This window comes from Oncorhynchus masou, chromosome 12 (assembly GCF_036934945.1).
Source record: "Oncorhynchus masou masou isolate Uvic2021 chromosome 12, UVic_Omas_1.1, whole genome shotgun sequence".
NCBI classification, from domain to species: Eukaryota; Metazoa; Chordata; class Actinopteri; order Salmoniformes; family Salmonidae; genus Oncorhynchus; species Oncorhynchus masou.
In genome coordinates, this window is record NC_088223.1 from 55,777,247 (window position 1) to 55,795,809 (window position 18,563).

The 18,563-nt window shown below is 44.8% G+C and overlaps 1 protein-coding gene across 2 annotated transcripts in view; it reads right to left on the minus strand.

The window, feature by feature from the left end:
• The window catches only part of LOC135550466 (protocadherin alpha-C2-like), a 41,246-nt gene that overhangs the window by 5,182 nt on the left and 17,501 nt on the right, over nucleotides 1-18,563 (minus strand). The window contains exons 1-3 of one of the 2 annotated variants that reach the window (XM_064981308.1): nucleotides 14,929-17,766; nucleotides 10,309-10,367; nucleotides 3,009-3,094 (exon numbers count right to left, since the gene is read on the minus strand). In XM_064981308.1, coding sequence (XP_064837380.1) covers nucleotides 3,009-3,094; nucleotides 10,309-10,367; nucleotides 14,929-17,460 — 2,677 coding nt within the window. In that variant the 5' untranslated portion in view covers nucleotides 17,461-17,766. Of the gene's footprint in view, nucleotides 1-3,008; nucleotides 3,095-10,308; nucleotides 10,368-14,928; nucleotides 17,767-18,563 lie in introns of those variants that run through there. The other variant, XM_064981309.1, reaches the window with a different exon arrangement.

Consider the following 18,563-nt stretch of genomic DNA (forward strand, 5'->3'; position numbering starts at 1 on the left):
AAAAAAAACAGAAAGGGGAAAAGGACAAACAGAGAGTGATGCGATGTTGTCTGTACTCAGCAGACACAGTGCTCTCAGCCCACACCAACTTCTCTGGGCTCTGACCTACTTTTTTTCCTGTGTTTTTATTTAGATCAAACTCAGGCCCTGAAAATAGATTCTGTTTGTTTTTCATTTGTAGGGTTAATTATGAAATGGCTGGAGTTCCTAATTCAAGTGTGTGTGTGTGTGTCCGCGCGTGTGATGACTGTAGCATGCAAACAACACGGGTGTTCAGATATAAAGTACATCAAATGGCACCAACACACAGACCCACTCTGACTCACGCTTCAGTCCTTTACGCTCTTCAACGTTTTGGCTTCACTAGGGCTTGATGGAGCCAATCTGACTGAAAAGAACGCAGCCATAACATTTACTTCATAGTAGAAACTGAATGAAACATCTGTGTCTGGTCAGTGTGGGGAAGCTGATCAGTTCAGGACACAGTTATTACAGTACAACACTATTACTGCACCTGGAGTACATTGCTTCCCTCAAGCCCACTGTGATTACGTTAGTGGAGCGTAGCCTGTACTGGTCCTAGACTTGATCAACATCTAATTTGCACCTACTGAAAGAGAACAACAAACAGATCTACACCTATTTTCTCTCTCTCGCTCTCTCTCTCTCTCTCTCTCTCTCCACTCTCCTCTCTCTCTCTCCTCTCTCTCTCTCTCTCCTCTCTCTCCTCTCTAAGAGAGTTGTTTCAATTTGCAAGATGTTACACTATCGAAGATGTGGCAGAGTCTTCTGTAAGTCTGATTCTCTGCGGGGTCTATTGAGGCTTATTTGGAGCTCTTCCCTGATCACAGCCAATTTCCCCTCTCTGTAAAGATCATATTAAAAAGGCACACGCTGCGGTTGCTGGTAAGCAGGTTACTATAGCTCTCTGTAAGGAGGTTGCCATGGTACCCAGCTGTCTGGGGTGGTTCTAGCCTCGTTTCAGTGTCCTACATTCTAAGTCCATTATCCCTGGTCCAATCTGGGTTACTCTCAACCCATTCTTCTTCTTTCCGGTCTAAAAACATGCAACCCAGTTTATGGATCATGTGTTATATTATGAGTGCGTGTGCATGTTGTGTGTTTTCTTCTTCTATGCTATTCTATTCTGTGGGTGTGGGTGGTGTCGCACCATTCTTCATGAATACATCTTTCTCCATCTTTAAAGCTCACTGTACTGTATATCCTTCTTCCTTTTCTACCACCAATTTCATTGCTCTCCATCTCTGACTACCCTCTCTTTCCTCTGTTAACACTATTCTTCTCTACTCATCTCTCCATTTCTCTCCCCCTCCCTCTCTGTTTCTCTCTCATCGTCCAAATCCTCCATTCAGGGTATAAATGGTTGCTGTGGAAACTGCCTTCGCCCACTCTCTGCTGATGGAGGGTGGTGCTGCTGCAGCAATCTCTCAGTTAGACAGCGTTACCCAGCAACAAGTCACATGGCGTTCCCTAGCAACAACGCTACCGCAGGGCCCTGCCAATCCTAAACCTCTCTCTTTCTCCGAACCCCCATACCTCTCTTTCCTTTACCGTGCCTCTCATCGTTCTCGCTCTTTCATCCTCTCCCAAAGGACTCAGAATTCCACTAGCACCCTAAACATCACGGCCGTCTTGCCATGCCTTATTCAACACCCTCTCTATCTACCTCTGTGTCTGGTCTTCATCCAACAGTACCCCCCCCCCCTCTCTCTCTGCAGGTAACTCAAATGAGTCACTGTGAGGAAGTATACTCTCCATTCAAGGTGCAACATGCATATCGTTGCAATATACTGAACCTATGTATTCTTTCTTTTACACTTCCAAAACTGCCTGATACAACATTTTGAAACAAAGTCAATCGTGCTACTTGTCTAAGCCACAAGGCTGCAATCACTTCCCTTATTATGAAAACGGTCTGACCCGGCAACATACTAGCCTGTAACACTAAGCACCTCCTAACCCTGCATGAGATTCCTCTCAGCACTGAGCCAGTCCTGATGAGCTTCCAGGACACTCTGCATGTCCTCTGCCTCCACCGAGTATTGGATTCTCTGGCAGACCATAGACTGAAGGTTTTCCATACGCTGCAAAGAAACTGCAGCCAGGTAGAACATATCAATAGCTAGATCCCCTCTCACCCTCTCTCAATCGCCCTATTCACTCTCACTCTCTTTCCCCCTCTAAATTCCTGTATGCACGCATGCACACACACACACACACACACACATATACACAAATACAGACAAACTTCAGTCCGTCACAGTGATGATCAATCGCCCACCCTAGAGTTCTACACCTGTGCTCTAACTCCTGTCACTGGACAGCGTATATCGATGAGTGCTCAGCTTGGGCTGGCTGGCAGTAGAGAGGAGGCAGGCAGCTGACAGGACCATCAAACCACTGCCCAGGCATTCTGACACACCCTCTGAACTTAAACCACAGGAGCTTACCAGTCAACTGTGATCATGTTGTTCCTCTCTGTCTCTCTCACTTGCTTTCTACTTTTCCCTCTCCTTCTCTTTTCATTACAGTCAGATTCCCAAAATAATCTTCAAAGGTGATTTGTTTTTGCTCTCTATCATCTGAGATGCTGTAAATGGATAAATGGCTACTAAATGCCTTACTGGCATTGCCAAAATTGTTCTCACAACTGGCTATTTTCAGCTGGCGGCTCCCAACAACACTCCATCACAACCAAGTTGTGCAGTTCACTTCACCTATCAAAGTCTGGCCAACAGCCCAGATTTGGCCATCTTGAGACCGCCTCTCACTGGCTCTTTTATTTTGGCAGATTGTGTCGATGTCTGCCATTGGCCCTCATCTAGTCTTTCAAGCATGCTGCCCCTGGAGTCTCAGCGCTAATGCTTAACACTCTTCTGGCGGGGACTCTAAAAGGTCACCTGCATGTTTCCCATCTGCCTTCCGTATTCCTATTTATCTGCTGTCATTTCACACCACTGTGTCTGCAGAGCGCCAACACATCTCACCTGCGGCGCTGGACACTGTGGGCCAGTTCTGGACCAGCATCCCCTGGGCTCCCTGCATCACTGACGACTCCTCCATATGGACCGAGCTGGAACACGAAACACACATTCACATATGCTCATTAGATACATCAATATTATCCCCTGTTGTATCAACATAGTGGATCTGTACATTTACCGAGCTGAAAGTATAGTACAGCTTTAGGTTGTAGCATTTCAAAAGGAGCCAGCTGTGTGTACTGGCCCACCAGGTTGTTTAGAGAACTCAAATACAATAAGGTACATAAGCATTTGATTTGCCTGAAAGCATTGACAATTGTGTGCTGTTTAATATTGAATGTGTATTGTCTCTTTCCATTTCCCTTTTGATCGATCATGTTGATTTAGTCCCAAAATGTTTTGCATGTCAGCAATCAAGTTTTCAAGATAGGTGACTTTCAAAATACAGAAATCTGGCCCCTATCTTGAAAACTTGATTGCTGACATGCAAAACATTTTGGGACTAAATCAACAATGGACAAAATGAAATAAATACCAAAATATAGTTTTTGGGTGGAGTTTTCTTTTTAATGCAAAAATGTGAATCATATGCTTCAAGTGATCAAGTGGTCAAAATAAATTGTGACCTGAACTCCAATTATGACATCACCCTGGAAAATATTTGAATACAAGTTTAACTGGCAGTCCTTTTGTGATCTGAATATTCAGTCCTGAATTATGACATCTGACGGGAAAACTATGACAACGGACTAAGTTGTTAGCCCATTGTGATGTCACCAATAAGAATGTTCAGTTCTGAGTTGTGAAAACGGACAAAAGACTGAGTTGGTAGCATATTCATAGGTTGCACTTCAGTCACCCAGTCGTGTCATGCCATTGTTAGGAACGTTCTCAAGCCTCCCTCTATCGACGGCGCCATAGTGGTGCCCTAAAGTGGTGATAAACCCAGTCATTCTGGGCGGAGGCTAAATACGGTTTTGTCTAAATTACACTATAGTGCCTGGAAATACAATGACATTGCTAAAGAAGTCAACTAATTAGTAGGAAATAACTTTGCCAGCATTTTCATGTTGTCAAATTTACTTTGGACAGATGGTGTTGTTGTCATCAAAGTTCGGCAAAAATAACTAGCAATGATAACGTTAGCTCGCTAAAATCCGTTGGCCTCTCATCAATCGATCATGTATTTACAGATAAGCGAGGGTAACCTATGTATTTGGCATGTATCTAAGCACACAACGTGTCATTCAGCTTGGTTCATCAGAGATTAGGCTTTTGGAAAGAGCTTGAAATTGGCAAGTCCTCTTCCTGGTAAAGTTGTCAGTCGGACTACTGTCATCACCACTATAGATGGCAAGCAAGCCTTCTAGTTTATCCCCTGAAAGTTAGCATTTTAACTAGCCGTATTCATGTAATCTGTAATTAGCTATGCTTGGCTAGCCAATTTGACATGATCCATCAATCAATTTAGCCTGTCATGTTTTTCAGAAGCAACCATGATTAAACACTCGTAAAAACAATGATGAAAAGGGGATAATGTTATTTTACTTGGCGAGGTTGGCCTACGTTGGGCTTGACAGGTAGATTCCACAAAGGATTGGAAATGAACCTAAACCACTCATACTTGTCAGGTCACTTTTGTTCTATATCACTAAAATATACACTTAATGGCGTCCAATATTGAGAGATATCGTGAGGCTACCCTCACTTATCTGAAATTACATGATCAATTGATGTTTACTGATCATGAAAAGCATGCAGTTACTTGCTATATAACTCGGATGATCGCGCTAAACGTGCCCAGTTGTTTTGCATGGAATAATCTGAAATATGTAGTTCTGACTAGGCACTTTAAGACGTGATGATATTACAACCAAACAGCTAACATGTATTTAAAATAACTGCACAATCAGTCACCCACTCACACACATACAGTGTATGTACACACACACTCCATCTTCTAAAGCTCAGTTGACACCATGCTTTTAATCAGTACTTTTTAGGAAAGCCCGGCAGCATTTAAGTAGGGCGCGAGAGAGAGAGAGAGGGGGAGAGAGAGAGGGAGAGAGAGAGGGCGAGAGAGAGGGAGAGGCAGAGGGAGAGAGAGAGAGAGAGAGAGAGAGAGAGAGAGAGAGAGAGAGGGAGAGAGAGAGAGAGCGAGAGAGAGAGAGGGGGAGAGAGAGAGAGAGAGAGAGGGGGAGAGAGGGAGAGAGAGTGGGAGAGAGAGAGTGGGAGAGAGAGAGTGGGAGAGAGAGAGAAAGAGAGGGAGAGAGAGAGGGCAGGAGAGAGAGAGAGAGAGCGAGAGAAAGGGGGGGAGAGAGAGGGAGAGAGAGAGAGAGAGAGAGAGAGAGAGAGAGAGAGAGAGAGGGAGAGAGAGGAGAGATGCAGCAGTGAGAGGAATAGTAAGCAGAAGAAAACAGAACAGACATAAATTCTACTCCAAATTCCTTTACCAACCTCCATTTCTACATCAAGCCTTGTCAACAAGTAATGGGGAAAAAGTATTCACTGTGTCTTGCATACAACTAACTGTGCTACTCAACCATTCACTATCACCACCACATCTAATGCACACACAAACCTGAGGGCATTTATGAGTCACAGATGCATTCAGGACTGCATTAATTGTCTTGGCAACCACAAATATGGAGAAGGCCATAAAAACATAGACACACATAAACATGCCCCCTTCTCCCTATACATTCATAATGAATGTAAGGATTGTACACTTTCAGAGGAGCAGCTAGCCCTGACTGCAGACTCTGCAATGCAGCACACAGCAGAGGTGTGTACTTGAGTCACATGACTTGGACTCGAGTCAGACTCCAGTCACAAATATGATGCCTTGCAACTTGACTTTAACTTTACCCCTAATGACTCGTGACTTAACTTGGACTTGAGCCTTTTGACTCGACCTGACTTGATACCCTCCCGATGCCCAAATATAAAAAAGGATGCTATTAAAAAAAGTGTGCAGCGCATCAACTCTTCATTTAACGGATTACAGTTTGAATCGGACAGCAGCCAATCAAATAGTGCCAGCTGAGAAAAAGTTGTGCCTGGCAGCGCAGAGGAACGTCGGCGGGTGAATTCAGATGGAGCCCTTGGAAAGATGATACCCAAAATTATTATTTTCTGATATAAAGACAACGCTGTATCAACAAAAAACGGATTGCAACTTGAGGAACATGCAGGAAAAAAATTACAGACGGATGCGAAACAATATCCAACTTTGTTCGACATTTGAAACTGCAAAAAGAACGGTAAGTCGTGGGTAATATAGACGACAGCTATATCATTTATAACTTTACTAGTGTATCATGTAGGCTAACATAACGTTAAATCAATGAGCCTCCACACAGTCATTCTGTGCGGGAACGTGATCATTGCACCCAAGATTGAGCTACAACTGGCTAGGCAGTTGGTAGCCTAAATCCTGCCTGATGTTACTGCTGTTCCTAGAACCATTGTGATACGTTAGCCTACTGTAACCACACAGAGAGAGAGAGATATAGTGTGTGTGTGTGTGTGTGTGTGTGTGTGTGTGTGTGTGTGTGTGTGTGTGTGTGTGTGTGTGTGTGTGTGTGTGTGTGTGTGTGTGTGTGTGTGTGTTAAGGTTGGGCAAGCCTACATTGCCCGATTGCACCCCATAGCGATCCTTGATAGTCGATCACTATTGGGGGTGGGGTCTTTCTCATGGCTACCCATGTACAGTGCCTTGCGAAAGTATTCGGCCCCCTTGAACTTTGCGACCTTTTGCCACATTTCAGGCTTCAAACATAAAGATATAAAACTGTATTTCTTTGTGAAGAATCAACAAGTGGGACACAATCATGAAGTGGAACGACATTTATTGGATATTTCAAACTTTTTTAACAAATCAATAACTGAAGAATTGGGCGTGCAAAATTATTCAGCCCCTTTACTTTCAGTGCAGCAAACTCTCTCCAGAAGTTCAGTGAGGATCTCTGAATGATCCAATGTTGACCTAAATGAATAATGATGATAAATACAATCCACCTGTGTGTAATCAAGTCTCCGTATAAATGCACCTGCACTGTGATAGTCTCAGAGGTCCGTTAAAAGTGCAGAGAGCATCATGAAGAACAAGGGACACACCAGGCAGGTCCGAGATACTGTTGTGAAGAAGTTTAAAGCCGGATTTGGATACAAAAAGATTTCCCAAGCATTAAACATCCCAAGGAGCACTGTGCACGCGATAATATTGAAATGGAAGGAGTATCAGACCACTGCAAATCTACCAAGACCTGGCCGTCCCTCTAAACTTTCAGCTCATACAAGGAGAAGACTGATCAGAGATGCAGCCAAGAGGCCCATGATCACTCTGGATGAACTCCAGAGATCTACAGCTGAGGTAGGAGACTCTGTCCATAGGACAATAATCAGTCGTATATTGCACAAATCTGGCCTTTATGGAAGAGTGGCAAGAAGAAAGCCATTTCTTAAAGATATCCATAATAAGTGTTGTTTAAAGTTTGCCACAAGCCACCTGGCAGACACACCAAACATGTGGAAGAAGGTGCTCTGGTCAGATGAAACCAAAATGGAACTTTTTGGCAACAATGCAAAACGTTATGTTTGGCATAAAAGCAACACAGCTCATCACCCTGAACACATCATCCCCGCTGTCAAACATGGTAGTGGCAGCATCATGGTTTGGGCCTGCTTTTCTTCAGCAGGGACAGGGAAGATGGTTAAAATTGATGGGAAGATGGATGGAGCCAAATACAGGACCATTCTGGAAGAAAACCTGATGGAGTCTGCAAAAGACCTGAGACTGGGACGGAGATTTGTCTTCCAACAAGACAATGATCCTAATCATAAAGCAAAATCTACAATGGAATGGTTCAAAAATAAACATATCCAGGTGTTAGAATGGCCAAGTCAAAGTCCAGACCTGAATCCAATCGAGAATCTGTGGAAAGAACTGAAAACTGCTGTTCACAAATGCTCTCCATCCAACCTCACTGAGCTCGAGCTGTTTTGCAAGGAGGAATGTGAAAAAATTTCAGTCTCTCGATGTGCAAAACTGATAGAGACATACCCCAAGCGACATACAGCTGTAATCGCAGCAAAAGGTGGCGCTACAAAGTATTAACTTAAGGGGGCTAAATCATTTTGCAGGCCCAATTTTTCAGTTTTTGATTTGTTAAAAAAGTTTGAAATATCCAATAAATGTCATTCCACTTCATGATTGTGTCCCACTTGTTGTTGATTCTTCACAAAAAAATACAGTTTTATATCTTTATGTTTGAAGCCTGAAATGTGGCAAAAGGTCGCAAAGTTGAAGGGGGGCAAATACTTTCGCAAGGCACTGTATTTTCATGGAATTATAACATTTATTTGGAAAGTAATAATACAGATATTTTTAAAAACATTCATGATTTGAGTAAATGTAATATGCTAACTATTACTCTTGTTAAAAATATGAAATGGTATTACATTTGGTGAAGAGCACATGATGACTTGTTTAGGACTCGAAACTCAAAGTTTAGGACTCGAGACTTGACTTGATACTTGTCGGTCTTGACTTGACACTTGACTCGGACTTGCCTGTCTTGACTTGGAACTTGAGTGTTAAGACTTGAGACTTACTTGTGACTTGTAATACAATGACTTGGTCCCACCTCTAGCACACAATACTATGCTCTCTCAGCTATATGAACTATATGCCATTCTGCCCTCTGCAGCAATACACATCATCCAGGGAGGGATGTGGGCTTCAGCCTTTAGAACCGTTTACATTGGGTTGGTCATTGGGTGATGCTGAGTTAGAGTCTGTTTGGTGAGGGATATGAGCTGAGGGGTGCTGACTGAGCGTGTGTGTGGGATGTGTGTGTGGGTGTAGAATAAGGAGGTGGGGGTTGTGTATTGGCTGTGTGCAATTAGAGGGGTAGGGGGTGTAAAGGTGAAGCGTTTGAAGGCATTGTTTCTGAAGTGTGTTATTGCGCTGCCATTTTAAACTCAGCTACAGCCAAGATGGTGGATATGAATTATTAATTGAGTCTGTCACCATGACATTATATCCAATTTCTCTGAACAACAGAGAAATCACCACTCCAATATCTCTTAACATCATACTCAAATCCATTAAAAACACACCAGAAAACCAGACTCCAATGAGATACTACACAAAAGGAGAACCTGCACTCTTAGCATATGTATAATGGCTTAATTGTACACTCTTAGAAAAAAGTTGCTTGGGGTTCCTTCGGCTGTCATCATAGGAGAATCCTTTGAAGAACCCATTTTGGTTCCAGGTAGAACCCTTTTAGTTCCAGTTAGAACCCTTTTGTAGAGCCCTTTCCACAGAGGGTTCTAAATGGAACTCAAAACAGTTTTGCCTGGAACTAAAAAGGGTTCTACCTGGAACCAAAATGGATTATCCTATGGGGACAGCAGCAGAACCCTTTTGGAACCCTTTTATCGTAGAGTGTGTGCAGGGGGAAAGCTTGTGTATGTGAGTGTGTGAGTGCTGTTCTGTTCTGAGGTTGAGAAAGCTCCCAGTTCATCAGCCCTTTTGTCTTTCACGGTTCCTGGAATGAAGATGACCTATATACATTAAGGCAGAGGATAGGGGCAGGGCTACTGGGGCCTGGCTGGAACAGCAGGGCTCTGCCCCTCTGTGTGTATGTGTGTTCCCCTTCGGCGTGGCTGACAAGACAGCCAGAGCACAGCTGGCCCAAACGGGGGGGGGGGGGTTGAAGGGGTCAGACACATGTTGAGGAGCCACTAGATGTGATGGTAGCTGTTGCTCATCTGATCTGAGAGCTGTCTGTAGTCATGTTATGTTGTCTGCAGAGTGCAGTAGTCTGAGAGTGGCTGCCTCTCAGTCTTTGTTGTGCAGGCATGCATGGTGACTCCAGACCTAAAGTGCTATAAAATGGAGGTAACATTTCCTACATGTTGGTCACATACTGTAGCAATATTCCTCCAAGCAATTGTTAATGTTTTGGTAAGGGGCAAGGGGCTATGGTAAGGGGCAAGGGGCGGCAGGGTAGCCTAGTGGTTAGAGCGTTGGACTAGTAACCGGAAGGTTGCAAGTTCATGTCCCCGAGCTGACAAGGTACAAATCTGTCGAACAGGTAGTTAACCCACTGTGTTCCTAGGCCGTCATTGAAAATAAGAATTTGTTCTTAACTGACTTGCCTGGTTAAATAAAGGTAAAATAAAATAAATAAATATACCAAATCAATGGAAGTACCCCTGATAAAACTGAGGTGGGGTGGGAATCACTGAGAAGAGTTGAAATCACAAGAGGGCAAGTGAGTAAAGTGCTTACCTCTGCATCCCTGCCCTCAAAGAAGTGGAGTATCGCCAGTCAGCATTTGGGGCCTTCGGCTGAGAGAGAAAGAGAGAGAGCGATAGAGGGGGGAAGGGAGAGAGAGAAGAAGGGAAAAAAAAGAGAGGTTAGTTTGATTTCATGCAGAGCCAGGCCAGATATGGTCTCATTAATTAATCATGGTGCACAACCCAGCTCTGCATCCTGATTGGAGCACTGCAGTTCTGGAAGACAGTGTGTCTGCCACTGACATTACACACACACACATACTATGGAAGCTGTTTGGGTCTTTGCGTGTCAAAAAAGATACACGTCAAAGAAAACTATTTGATGCTTCATATAAACTTGTTGACTAATCAGGACCTGAGTATGACCGCATGTCACGTAAAAATGTAACACGTTCATTAGGTTTTTACGTAGTTATTACACATTGATTACACTATCATTCCTATTCCAACGTCCCAACGAGTCACCAATAGCTATGCTATGATGCTGGTAAAGTTTTGTCTCGCACACCTGCCGCTGCTGCACGAGCGCAGATCCACTTCCCCAAGCTCTGGACAGTGCAGGTCACAAGACAGCTTGCTAGCTGATGGTTGCAAACAATGTTCTTCCCCAAAAACATAGCAAAACGACATCATCTCTTTCAGTAGCTATAATTAGCTCGCTAACTATCTAGCCAGGTGTCATCATCCAAAATACCCATAATTTATAAAACAGTTCTTATTTGATTCATGTTGGTAGGACCCACCTATGTGAAGCTAGCCACAATAAGAATTAGACAAAGTGGAATTTGCGGTTCACCTTGAAAATAAAAGTATCTCAATGAAAGTGATAAATTAATACAAATAGTGGAATCATGACACAATGGAATAGATCGTGCTAAACGATGTTGGTACGTTCTTATATACATTCAACAAAATATTATAATTTGTTAATTTGAAACAAATCTGAAATCACACAATGTATTAGACTTTAGAATTGCATTGGGTCATACTTATTTCACCGTACAGCCTTACCTATGAATTGTGGATCAACGACATGGGGTATCAGTCTACTCAGTGACACCCAGAGAACATTAGCATCGTAGTTATTATTGTGGGACTCTGAATTTGAGCCACATTTACTGCACCAGTCAACTTACTATGTGTATTGAACACTTGTCCAGAGGAAAATAATACAACCTGGACGTTTTGGAGCCTGATAACTCTGAGGACTTTGTGGGAAAAAGCACTCGGGTACTGAGTAGACTGATACTGTACCCCATTTAATTGATCCCCCAATCCTTAGCTGTGCAGCGCAATGTGAATATCAAAACGCACAATAGGCTGATCAGGGAAGTGATTTTCCACAGTCAAAGTCCCACTATAAACAAATCAAATTGTATTATTGGTCACAAACACATATTTAGCAGATTTTATTGCTTGAATTGAATTGCGGGTGTAGCGAAATGCTTGCAAATAAATAAATAAGAGCTATGATGCTAATATTTGCGTAAACTCTTTCCAGTTGTGTTCTGTGGGTTTTACCGAGTAAACTGATACTCTATTTCATTGCTCCACATTCCAACATTCCAACCTTGATTAACATTATCAAGTCTAAATATGTCATTATTCCATCAATTGTAACCTTCAGCATCAATTTCAAATACGGACTTTTATTTTGAAGGCAACACGCAAATTCCACTAATGTGGGTAATCCTTATTGTGGCTAGCTTCACAGCACATACCCCGGCCTGATCAAGCAATACTAGCCAGATAAAGCTAGCTGGCTGCTTATAATGTTAGTTTTGGGCAACAGATTTAAGTAGCTGGCTAGCTAGTTATTTCAATAGGAGAACAACAAGTGGCTACATAGCTAATACTTACTTACTCACATTGATTCCTAAATCATTGCTAAGAATAATGAAAATGACTGCAAATGACTACTGGTCATTGTTTTCGGGCTGGTTGCATTGATGCTAGCTAGGTACCACGCTAAAGCTAGCTAGACACCCCACGACGTTGCTGATAACGTCTGTATCAAATATATTTGCGAATATTTTTGATCCTGCTCGTTTGATCCTAATCTAATTTCAAATGCTCACAAAACGTTTTCCCATTTGGTCGAACAAATAATGCGAACAAATAATGCCGTATTACCAACGCAGTATTGTACAGCTCTTGACAGTGATCGTAAAGGTGGCGCTTGGCTTGCACGTGTAAATTCCGCACACTCAACATTCTATAATATAATTGTGTTATTTGAGGTGTAAAATGTCAAGCTTATTTGATGCGTCAAATAGTGTTACTTGACTCTTTTAACATGCAAAGACCCAAACGATGTTGCATAACACATATGCCCTTTCCCCATGCAATGACTTTGAGAGACACGCTGATACACTCTTAGATTCCCTGTATTTCTGTCTGTGTGATAGTTATTCTGTGAGAGGATTTGTGAGCTTGTGTATGAGTCAGTTTATCATATTGGGTGTATGTGTGATTGTTTGTGTGCACGTATGTAAATAAATCTTGCTAAGCCTTGGTAAATGACTGCCTCATCAGTCAGACTGCAGCTGGGCTTTGGGATAATCCAATCAGGAAGAGCTCCTCTGTCACCAGGGCAACCACATCCTCCATCCCCTGCTCATGTTGGACTGGGGTTAAAGGGTTAAGGGTGGCTCTCCTAGGGCAGTCACACATTATTCAAGTTCATTGACGTTCTCCTCCCGAAAGCTGCTCCCTGTGGGCGTGAGTGCTTTGAATTGATCTCAATAATTAAATCCTGCAGTTTAGTTTGCTTTCCACAAGGTTTAATGATTGTATGAAGGTTCATAACGGAGCTTCAGAACTTTGGATATGTACACAAATTATAACCACTGACATCAACATAATCAGATCCTTAAGACATCAGACCTGTGGGTAGGTTCCAGTACTGTAGTAGTTTAAGCCTCAGCCCTGTTCAGGAGTCAGCAGGCACCCCAGATAAAGAGCCTACATTATTAATGTTTTAATCAGTTTAATTCTGAGGGGAGTATCTCCTTCTCTGAGACACAGCCTCTCGAAGCGAATCTAATTTGTGGGTCTGGGAAACAGTGGCTGGAGGTTAATTTCATTTCCACCGCCACTCTTATCTTGCCTCTGCTTATTGTTCCTACACCACTGACTCACTGACTGACTGACGGACTGTCCTGACCCATCCAGGACAACAACATAACCACCAAAACATCCTAAATCAACCGCTGTGGCCTCCAATCTACAGCCTGACAACGTTAAGACAACGTTTTGACCATCAACCTATCCAGCCCCCAGAGCAGAGTGCTGAAACAGGAGAGCATCGGAGAGTACGCCAGCCAGCCCATTGGAGCACACAACCCACGTCTGCTCGTTAGAGTAAACATGAGTTCACGCCAATTAAACAGGGACAAAAATACAACAAACCATAAACAGACATTATAACATGGCTAACATAACCCAAACGTCCAAGGATTTAAAAAGACATAGCAGCTGAATAACCATTTACACACTCTTAGGAACGTTAATTGTATGAGCTCTACTCTGTTATTCTTATGGAAATGAATTACACCTATTGGAAGTCTTACTGAGGTTAAACAAAAGCCCCATTCAGACCTCAAGCCGGTGGTTCCTTGCTAAAGAACATGTTTATCATCATTGCTGCTGCAGTTCTTAACATTCCAGCCTTGTGGTAAACATGTGCAGCACCGCGTATTTGTCATTTCCTGTAGCACTCAGCCATGACTCCTAAGCCAAGCTCAAACATGAATGCCAACACTTTCCTACGGCTGCATAGTGCTGCAGTGGAAGAGGGTCTAGAGAGCTGAGACAGTAGAAAAGACTAATAGAGAGAAGTCTGAGTGAGGAGTCCATGTGGCAGACTGGAGAGAAAAGACAGGAAGGATTTTGAAGGATTTTGGGGTTACTGCAATTTAAAGAAGGAAAAAACACAAATATATGCATGCGAGCACACACACAGATACTGTGCATCCACATTTAAACTGGAGATATCACAGGCACAAAGCCTGACACTGTGAGATATGATGAAGTCAAACACACTTGGACAGAGAATGAGCCAGAGGAAGAGTCAAATTGACCTACACTGACTGAATATTTGATGACAACATCAAAGTGAAGCACAAATCCCTGAATCATCAGAAATACAGCAGGACTCCAAAAAGTCTTCCAATCTGACACTAATGCAGTGTGAGCGCTGAGCTGGGTGGAGGAAGAAGCTACACTGTGTAACCAGGGAGAGGAACAAAGAGACACACAAACACTCACACTGGCCAGTCATCAAAGAAACATGTCAAAACTGACACTGTCTCAAGACGTACCAGCACAACAAAACTAGAATATGACAACAAAGCAAAAAATATGACAACGAACAACTTCAGCTAGAATGTAAAACGACCAAGCATCCAAAGCCCTTCATGTAACAAACAGAATCAAAAACAGTGGTATGACGGAATGCTAAAACACTCATTTAAGACAGCCAGCACCAACATACAGTAACCAATACATATTAAAGCCTAGTATGTAATCTGGAGAGGTGACAGATTGTGAGACTACTTCTGGAATGCCATGCAGGACCTGTCTATCATTTGATAGGTAAAAAATGACGCACCTCTGGACAGACTTGCAATGAAGCGTCGGGCATGCTCAGTCTCCGTACAAACCCGCTTCCGCCGGTGAAGAAGCGCTCGGAACCCCAGGTGCCGCTGATGGGCCGGCCTGTGTTGTAGAACATGAAGGTGTCGCTTCCTGAGGTGGCCGTTAGGCAGGTCTTGTAGCAGTAGGTCTTGGTCATGGAGCCATTCCCACGCACCTCAATGTAGTGAGGCTCCACTTTGAGGTCTCTCCGCAGCGCCACATTGTTATTGGGTTGTCCCCCACCACCACCTCCACCCCCAGAACCACCTACTGTGCTGCTGCTCCCGCCATCAGGGGGGGTCTTCTGGGACACACAGCAGGGGGAGCAGGAACCAGGCTGGGTGCAGTAGGCATGGCAGCGCACGATGGCCAGCACCACCACGGTCACCAGGAACACAAAGGTGGTGGCGCTCAGGGCCACGATCAGGTAGAGGGTCACATTGGAGAAGAGCAGGGTGCTGTGGGGCCGGATGACCCTCTTGGGGTCAGGGGTCACCTTGGGTGGCACCTCCATGACGGCCACATTGACGGTGGCGGTGGAAGAGAGAGGAGGCTGGCCGTGGTCTCTCACCAGTACAGTCAGGCTGAAGGAGGTGGAGTTATCCTCCAGGACCCTGCGTGTGGTGCGGATCTCCCCTGTGTGTTCATGCACCTTGAACAGGTCCAAGTCTGTGGACTGATCCAACACATAGATCAGCCAGGCGTTGGGACCCGCGTCTGCATCGTACGCCACCACCTTGGTCACCAGGACGCCAGCCTCAGCATTCTTCAGCACTGTCTCTATAGAGCGTGTGCCGTTGCCTGGAGGTTTGACAATCTCAGGAATGTGGTCGTTCTGGTCCATGATGTAGATGTAGACAGTGGCCACCCGGCTGAGGGGCGGGATGCCCCCGTCCTGAGCTTTGACCTGGAAGTGGAACTCCCTGAGTGACTCGTAATCAAAGGCGCGCAGGGCGTATGCCTCTCCCGTGTCGGCCTTCACAGATACATAGGAGGTGACGGGGATACCGTGGTTGTTGTCATTGAGGACGGTGTAGGTGATGCGTGCGTTCTCGTTGACATCGGAGTCCTGGGCCTTCACGGTGCACAGCGAGGCCCCGGGGGCATTGTTCTCAGTCACATAGACCGTGTAGGAGGTCTGCTCGAAGCGCGGCGGGTTGTCATTCACATCAGCCACATCCACCTGTATGGTCTTCTGGGAGGAGAGGGGTGGGGTGCCGCCGTCAGTGGCGCTAAGGGTGACATTGTAGGCAGCAGTGGTCTCGCGATCCAGGAAGGCGGAGGTGACCAGGGTGTAGTAGTTTCTGAAGGACTTGATCTTGAAGGGCAGGCCCGGCGGTATCTCCAGGTTCACCTGTTTGTTGGCACCAGAGTCCCGGTCTGTGACACTGATCAGGGCCACCACGGTGTCAGCCCGGGCATCCTCCCTCACTGGGCTGGAGAGAGAAGACAGGACTATCTCTGGGACATTGTCATTCACATCCACCACCTCCACCACCACCTTACAGTGGGCTGCCACAGCACCAGGGCCTTTATCCATGGCCTGAATATACATCTCATAAGAGTTGGTCTCTTCATAGTCCACAATGCTCCTCACTCTGATCTCTCCCGTGTTGCTGTCCATGCTGAACATCTGTCTGACTCTCTCTGGAGTGTAGCTGCTGAAAGAGTAATAGACCTCCCCATTGGTACCCTCATCATGGTCTGTGGCATTCAATTTGATGACCAGTGTGTCTTTTGGTGAGTTTTCTAACAATTTGACTTTGTACACTGAGCTGTCAAATACAGGAACGTTGTCATTGGTGTCCAGGACTCGCACATTAATTAGAGCTGAACCGGTTTTTGCTGGTGTTCCGCCATCTGCAGCAGTCAGAATGAATTGGTGGTAAGGCGCCAGCTCACGGTCAAGGGGCTTTTTGAGCACGAGCTCAATGTTCTTGCTATTGAGGGAGGGCTTGTTGGAATCAAGTGCGAAGTGTTCGTTTGGGCTGAGTCGATACAGACGAACGGAATTGGATCCCACATCCGGATCCAGTGCATTCTCAATGGGGAAACGAGACCCTGGTAATGCCGATTCTGCAATTTCCAATTGATACTCGTCACTAGGGAACTGCGGCGCATTGTCATTCGCATCCACAATCTCCACCTCGACATTGTGCACCTCGGATGGGTTTTCAACAAGCACCTCTAAATGTATAAGACAGGTGCTGCTCAAATCACACAGCGTCTCTCTGTCGATTCTTTCATTGACAAGTAATTTCCCATTTTGGGGATTGACATCCACATACCGTTTTCCACTGGTGGTTACCTTTATCTTTCGATTGGAGAGCTTTCGAATATCCAACCCCAAGTCCTGCACAAGATCCCCCACCTCCGCTCCATTTTCTAATTCCTCCTGAATAGAGTACCGTAGTTGTCCAAGTGAAAGGCCACACAATAAGAATAATACAACAAAAGAAAGAGCCACATTGTTTCCTATACAGCTACATATCCCCATAACAGCCATTGCAAGCTCATGGGATCCGCAGACGGATTAAATACTGCTTTCCGCCTTTTTAGCTTGCAATACCTCGCCTCGCACCACCGCATTAAAATAGGCTAATTCGTTCCCCGTTAGGTGCAAGAAGAACGGCACATCCATTCCGTTATCTGTTTGACTGGATACTTCTCTAATGCATCCATGTTTCTTTTGTCAGTGCTGCCTTTTTCTCTCTCCTCTGCACGCGGCTGACGGGTGTGTTTGCCTGCCACTGGTGCTCGGTATCGCCCTCTCTCTCTCTCCTCTTCCCCAATGGTGCAACCGCCCCCTCCCCATCCATTTATCCCCGTCTCTCTCTCAATCCACTGCTTAGTGTGATGGTGTCGGGACAGAGCGTCGGGGGGAGGGGCCGTGTGCTTAAAGACCGCTGGCTGGATGAATTTCAGCACCTTAAGAGAAGGAACAGCGACTGAATACAACCCCACCAAATCCGTTGCCTTTGATTGGTTTTATTTGCAGCCATTTACCGTGTGATTGTGCCATTGTATTGTATAACTACTGTAATGCATCACTCGTTTAAATGGAGATGGGAAACCTACACAGCTGTATGGTTGAAAATGAAATGATTAATGTGATTGCTCATAATACAGGCTTGCCCCACCAATTATTCCCGAGACCCTTTTTATCATTATACCAAATATGCAATTACCCCATGCTGCGAAGCAAAACCCTGCAGTCAAATTTTACAACAGGTATCTCAAACGAGGCACGTTCTGGGGACCGTAATTGCCTGACCTCCTTTGTTTGAATTGAAACAGCTGCATGGCGGATTCCCCTAAAGCGGCTCTCATATTAGCTCTCGACTCTGCTATCGCGCACCCAACACCTCCACATTTTGGCAGGGAACATAACCGAAGCAGATCACGTGCATCGCCCTGACATCCTCAACCTTCTCTAACACAAGGATCGCTGCTGTCAGTGCTCGACCCCAGAGTGTCAGCTCAAATAATCACATCTAAAATGCCCGCGGTGTCTCCAATAAGCCCGACTTCTCTTCCCCTCGGTTTCACCACTGTGCACGCAGTACTAGGCAACCCCTAATTTTCTTCATCATCATCCTAATTACCAGC